The sequence below is a fragment of the Gigantopelta aegis genome, chromosome 5 (genome assembly GCF_016097555.1).
Source record: "Gigantopelta aegis isolate Gae_Host chromosome 5, Gae_host_genome, whole genome shotgun sequence".
NCBI lineage: Eukaryota > Metazoa > Mollusca > Gastropoda > Neomphalida > Peltospiridae > Gigantopelta > Gigantopelta aegis.
The window spans coordinates 32306182-32313681 of NC_054703.1; the positions used below are offsets into that span (position 1 = coordinate 32306182).

Below are 7500 nucleotides of genomic sequence, written 5' to 3' on the forward strand. Positions count from 1 at the left end.
CGTGGTATGTTCTGTCCTGTCAGAACGAATTGCATATAAGAGATACCCTGCTGCTAATGTAGCGGGGTTTCTCCAAGTGATTTTTTATATTAAAACAGAAACGAACAAATATGTTCCAATGTGTGACAGGTTTAACGACAGACCAAGTAGGCCTATGGAAATTATTATATTCAATAATAATAATAAAAATAATAAAATAAATGTTTTTCGCAAAGACGTATTACAATGCTGACTTACCATTCAACAAAAACAAACGCTTGATGATAATAATGGAGATTTAATTAGCACAAACATTCGGTACGACAGTAAGATGATAAAAGACGGTAAACCTTTCATTTATAAGAAATATTTAAGCGTCAATATCAATAGAAAGGATCTAACGGAGCCCCAGGGGCCCTGGAACCCCTAAAATTTGCTCTCCTTTGTATATTTAGCCTAGAATCCGAGGAATCCAAGGAATCGTCTTAGAACCAATACATACTTGATACGGTAGACGGGGCAGGACGTAGCTCAGTGATAAAGCGTTCGTTTGATGCGCAGTGGGCGTGGGATAGATCCCCGTCGGTGGGACCATTACGGTATTTCTCATTTCAGCCAGTGCACCACGACTGGTATATCAAATACCGTTGGTATGTGCTATTCTGTCTGTGGGTTGGTGCATATAAAGATCCCTTGCTACTACTAAAACAAATGTAGCGGGTTTCTGATCTATGACTGTGTCAAAAATGACCATATGTTTGATATCCAATAGTGGTTTTGTTTAACAAAAGAAACTTTAAACGTTTTTATTTTTTGTTAATCGTCTTTAGACGTGTTCATCAACCGCACCTGTGACTTTCATTTCCATAATCATCTTACAGGTCCGTAGGACGGATTTTCAAAGTGTGTGTATGTGTGTGTGTGTGTGTGTGGGGGGGGGGGGGGGGTAGGTAATTTTTATGGTTGTTCTATCGTCAGGTTTCCGTATTAGCATTATAAGACATTTTAAAGTCCCGAAATAAAAACTGGCCTGTCTTTGTACTGTAAAATACTTGATAAGGTAGACAGTACTTAATATATTTCTTTGAAGCCCTGGTGTCCCAGTTTCAAATTCCTCCCGTATTCAAGTTACTCCCCGGTAATTTGAACCTAGTTTCAGATTACCGGGGGTTGTTTGAACCTAGTTTCAGATTACTGGGGGTTGTTTGAACCTAGGTTCTGATTACCCCCGGGGTAGTATTGAACCTAGTTTCAAGCTACCCCCCTTGGTTTCAAACGACCCCCCGGGGGTAGCCTGAAACTGGGGGGTAACTTGCAAATATATGGTAGTTTCAAATTACCCGAAGTTTCGGATTAACCCATTTAATATCTCAAACTAGACGGCGATTCATGAACGTGTTGTGAATTAGACTAATTTTACATATTGATATTTCCTGGGGAGAAAAATGGTGAGTGACTGAATCATTGTTTAACGTCCGTGTATATACACAGACGACGTGATGTCGACGCAGGATACGTAAAATATAATAGGACAGACATATTATGTGTTCTATTATTTACGTATTGACTATTAACAGGGTTTGTATTCTCGAAATATTTGCTTAAACATAAATTCTGATATCCACTCTATCTAGGTTTCCATACTGAACCGGGGGGGGGGATGGGGGGGGGGGTTAATTTGAACCTATTACAGGTCACACTGTCAATGATCGTCTGGCCGATGAAAACCTGACGGATGATCCCGGATCGTGGTTTATCCGCGGTCCCCTACGGATGCACCACTGTTTAACTACGGTTTTCGACGGATAAACCAAGGATTATTAAGGATAGGTGTTAGTTGACAACGTGGAGCGCTACGGATTGCCAAGGATTGGTACACTTTAGTACGGACCACAACGGATTGTCACGAATGATGCCGGATTGTATCCGAGGCTAACCCGGCGTCCTGATCCTTGACAGTGTGACTGGGGCTTAAGCTAAAGCTGATGGCAATTGGCTGGTGTGTGACACGGTAGCCACAAGAGACAAGTACCTGTCGCGGTTGGAGAAACAAGGACTGGGACGTGGAGGTGAACAGTGATAGAAGTTGAATGATAGTGGGAGTTGCCGGATCGGGAAGCAATGGAATGGAATTCAAAGAAGTGAAAGGACAGGAGACAGTGGAATAAAACCAAATATCCAAACCAGGGCTTCTAGATTATGGTAGCCCCACTTCCATGGCTAGCATATTCAGCGTTGGGCTAGTAAATAGCTACTATTGCCATGCCTAACGGCTAGCAGAGCTTCTAGATTATGGTAGCCCCACTCCCATGGCTAGTCATATTCAATATTGGGCTAGTAAATAGCTACTATTGTCATGCCCGACGGCTAGCAGAGCTTCTAGATTATGGTAGCCCCACTCCCATGGCTAGTCATAGTCAATGTTGGGTTAGTAAATAACTACTACTGCCATGCCCGACGGCTAGTGAAAAAAAGAGTCAAGTGTTGTAGTTAAGTCTATTTTGTAAATAATATTATGAATATCCTGTCCCCCACACCAATCCCCAATGATTGTCATTTAAACTGTATCTTCCTCTTTAGGTAACATATCTGATTATTACTATTATTTAGTAAAGTTGTATTAACTTAAAGTAAAGTAGCACAAGCTAATTTTTAATCACGGCTAGTAAATTTTTAAAATCACTTATCCCATGGCTAGTGGATTTTTCAAAAATTATATAAAAAAAAAAAAAAAAAACACGTTTTAAAAAATAAATTGACGTGTCCAGCACTGTTTTCTGTTACGGAGCATTTCCGGTTTGGCGTCAAGCGCACGTGCGCCTGCTGAAATATCTAATTGTCCCCATGATGTTTTTAGTACCTCGAGCTCCTCTGTTTAGAAGACAGTAACAATTACTCTTCAAATCCACCCAAACTCCCGCAGTGAGCGCTCGTCGGGAACAGGCAGACTTACACAGGCGCATGTTCACCTTTCCCACAACCAACGAATTTTTATTGTATACATTTTCAGGCCAGTTCATAGTAACATCTTCGAATCTCTTTCCATACTTTGTGCAAGCTAAAACAGAAGAAAAACGTAAGAAACGTTAAATACCAAATATGACTGTATCACTCTTCGAATCTCGAACCACGCTTTGGGTAAGCTAAAACAGAAGTAAAACGTAAGAAACGTTAAATACTTTATATGGCTGTATCACTCTTCGAATCTCGAACCACACTTTGTGTAAGCTAAAACAGAAGTAAACGTTAAATACCATATATGGCTGTATCACTCTTCGAATCTCCAACCATACTTTGTGCAAGCTAAAACAGAAGTAAAACGTAAGAAACGTTAAGTACCAAATGTCGTTGTATCACCGTTTAACAACCCATTGGGCTATTTCTCGTTCCAGACAGTGCTCCACAACTGGTGTAACAAAGGCCGTAGTATGTACTATCCTGTCTGTGTGATTGTGCATATAAAAGATCTCTTGCTGCTAATCAGAGGCACTAGGTAGAGATTCAATGCAGAGAGTCGGACGGGCATTTGACAAAATAGTGGATGATTCCACGAGTCTCTATCCAGTGCCTCGTCTAATGGAGGACAGCCACTCCTGGGGAGATTCTTTACTGGCTATTTCCGCCATCTTGAACCACCACAAAGACGACTGTCATCGCCAGATTAATTTGCTAAATCAAAAGCCCAGTGGTAAAGCGCACGCCTGATGTGCGGTCGGTCTAGGATCGATCCCCGTCGGTGGGCCCATTGAGCTATTTCTTGTTCCAGCCAGTGCACCATGACTGGTATGCAAAGGCCGTGATATCTGCTATCCTGTATATGGGATGGTGCATATAAAAGATCCCTTTCTACTAATGGAAACATGTAGCGGGTTTCCTCTTTATGGCTGCGTCAAAATGACCATATGTTTGACATCCAATAGCCGATGATTAACAAATCAAAGTGCTCTTGTGGTGTCGTTAAACAATAAACTAAAAACTAAATGATTAGAATAAGTACATCTGTGATGACATGCTCTCATGAACCACTGTCATAACAAATTAGTTTACTAAATAAAACCTAGCACCGAACAGAGCTCATTAGAATAAGTACAACCGTGATGGCATGCACTCATGAACCACTGTCATAACAAACTAGTTTACTAAATAAAACCTAGGACCGAACAGTGCTCATTAGAATAAGTACAACCGTGATGGCATGCACTCATGAACCACTGTCATAACAAACTGGTTTAATAACTCAAAACTACCCTCAGACAGAGCTCATTAGAATAAGTGCAACCGTGATGGCATGCACTCATGAACCACTGTCATAACAAACTGGTTTAATAACTTAAAACTACCCTCAGACAGAGCTCATTAGAATAAGTACAACCGTGATGGCATGCACTCATGAACCACTGTTATAACAGTGATGATATCAGGTGTTTTCAAAAAGTGAGCATATCCTGCCCTACAGGTGGCACCCGTCATCACTATCAGCACACCTCCACATTTTGAGAAGAAAGCCGCTGTCGCCACTACATGGGCTACTCTTTCCGATTAGCAGCAAGGGATCTTTTATTTGCGCTTCTCACAGGCAAGATAGCACAAACCATGACCTTTGTTGAACCAGTTATGGATCACTGGTCGGTGCAAGTGGTTTACAGCTACCCATTGAGCCTTGCGGAGCACTCACTCAGGGATTGGAGTCGGTATCTGGATTAAAAATCCTATGCCTCGACTGGGATCCGAACCCAGTACCTACCAGCTTGTAGACCGATGGCCTAACTACGACGACACCGAGGCCGGTCACTATTATAACAGTGATCATATCAGGTGTTTGCAAAAATTAAGTATATCCTGCTCCATAGGTTGCACCCGTCATCACTGTCAGCACACCTCCACAATATAGCTTCGCCACCACTTAAAGGGGAATGCCCTAGTTTTTAAACACTACAATGTAATTTTAACAATTAAAGCCATTTTTGATATTTTGAATTAGAATTAGTTGCATTATATTATTTAGAATATTCATTTTCGTACACCAGAAGTTATTGTGGTCATCCAGATTTTTGTAATACTCTAACATGCATTTTTCATAATTTTAAAAACGCACGTTCGTCTGGGAAGTAATGGTTATCGAGACAAGCTGTAGTTATTTTTGGACGGTATTTTTTTCTCTCCATTTAAACGTCACAGACTTTAGTTTCATTATGTTATAACTTTATCTAAATGTGTTGCAGGTTTATAGATTAACTAAACTCAGTGACCATTTTCACGGGCTGAAACTAGGGTCTGTGCCTTTAAGATACTTTATAATTAAGCTGTTCTTTACGGTGCTGTAACACAGCGATGCAGATTCGTATATAGCGAATTGCCCTTCATATGAAAATAAATTGGGCAAGATTTAGCTCGCTTGGGGTGCTTGCGTCGCAGTATACGTAATGTAGCGCTTGAAGTGCCCGTTATTGATGCCTGGTTGTCTAATAAAGATGGCCTTTATAGCAGTTCAACCAAACATGACAGTCTTGTTCACACTAACATTACTTATATGGTGCTGAACATGGTACGAGATCATTTTATTCAACAGTGCTTTTTCACAGTGTAATATTGATTTGATATCGAGCTATAAGTTGGTGCTAATAATGAAACATGTTTGGGGATGCTACAGTGGGAATAGATCCTGTACTCCTGCCGAGCAAGGGACACTATATGTGAGCTGAGGGTATAACCCCAAAAGGACAAAACAAGAAAACATGTAAAAAATGTCAATGTAAATTATGACATTTGTGGTTGGTGAGTTGCATCATTTGTCGTTGGGACATTTGTGGTGTTCAGCGTTGTGACATTTGTGGTTGAGATCTTTGTGACATTTGTGGGCGATCGTATGACATTTGTGGTCGATTAGGACATGTGTGGCATTAAATTGCGACATTTGTGGTTGTTGCGACATTTGTGGGCACTACACACGTGTGACTACTTCAGTCGACTGGTCGAGAAAGCAGTGGGCACTAGTCAATTCTGTTTCTGAGAGGTCAGCCGGCCTCAGATTACAGTTATCTTCCCATTTGGAAATTTGACCGAGCAAGTAGTCTGCTGTTTGACTGTGATTATTTCATGGCAGACAGCTATGAAGTGGCAACTATTTAACTGAAGTGACAGGGGAGAGCATGTAGTTTGTAAACATGTGTAACTTGTTGACATTGAAGACTTGTTTGTGGTAATTCCGGCCCATTCAAAAGTAGTGCTCTTTGTGTAAAATGGGTGTACTCCGGCCTGGTTTAGAGTGTGTGTCTGTTTAAACCAATATGCTGGGAGAAAGAGCTGGACAACAGGGGTTGTCCTTTTCAGGGTATGTGTCCCCCAGGCAGGCAAAGGTATATACAAACATTCACGGGCCTGCTGATATTAATAAACATTTTATAGCCACTAAGGCTATATAGAAACATATAGCGAAATTAATTGTGGTCTGAGACCAGCCTTCGACAGCTGTCCCTGATTTTAAAAGACACGTATAGGGTTTTATGTGTGTGTGGGTTTTTTTTTTTTTTTTTAAGTATTATTATTATTTTTATTTTTTTTTTTGTAAAGTAAGACTATTTGGCTGTAATTTGGTTGTTGGTTAGATGACAGTATGTGGGAATATGTGGGTTGGGGGTAGGGGTGGGGGTGGGTTAGGGTTGGGGTAATTATTGATATAATTAGATAGTATAATTAGGTCTGAGTAATAGGTGACAGTGTATGCGTGTATCTGGTGTGTGTGTGAGTGAGTGTGTGTGTGTGTGTGTGTGTGTGTGTGTGTGTGTATGTGTGTGTGTGTGTCGGGGGGGGGGGGGAGTAATTATTGCTGTAATTAAACAACATGTAAATATGTCTGAACTTTGATTTACAGGTATCATGACTTGGGAATCCGTAATTACCACTTGCGGTTATATTTTTTTTTTTTGACAGATACTACTGAGACGAAATACATTGGTACTGCTTTTAAAAACTTAAGCACACAGATATGGAATATCTTACCTAAAAAAAGCTGGGTAGATTTCAATACATTTGTAGAGGAAGCAGATGGCGATTAGTTGATATTTTTGGTGTATCTTTCTGTAGTGACGTGCACATTCGGGTCATATTTTGGATCTGAACGTTCAGCAGGACACGTGATGTATATAAAATGGAATATACGAGCATACATTTTAGTAGATAAAACAAGCAAGATATAATGATATTATATAACGTGTTGTGTTAAAAAAATGCCATAGGTAGACATTAAGCAATATTAATTTATCTTATAACAAACCATTAATGTTCATGTCATAAACCCATTTGATATGTAAAGTTATTAACTCAGTTATTAATGTTTTGCTGCCATTTGTTTACAGCCAACAGAACGTGTATACTGAACGTCTTGGTGATATTTAGTTAACGTGTGTGACGTCATATTACCGGTGAGGCCACTTTAGAACTTTCATTTACTAAATATCGAATTAAAATGTTATTTTAGAAGTATTATAAGATAAACAGAATTCGCTACTCGACACATACCGA

The 7500-nt window shown here is 40.1% G+C and overlaps 1 protein-coding gene across 1 annotated transcript in view; it reads right to left on the reverse strand.

Annotated features, from left to right (window-relative positions):
• Window positions 1–2474: 2474 nt before the first annotated feature.
• Window positions 2475–7500, reverse strand: part of LOC121373628 — an 18240-nt gene continuing 13214 nt past the window's right edge. The window contains exons 3-4 of the mRNA XM_041500331.1: window positions 6979–7092; window positions 2475–3037 (exon numbers count right to left, since the gene is read on the reverse strand). Coding sequence (XP_041356265.1) covers window positions 7031–7092 — 62 coding nt within the window. The 3' untranslated portion in view covers window positions 2475–3037; window positions 6979–7030. The remainder of the gene's footprint in view (window positions 3038–6978; window positions 7093–7500) is intronic.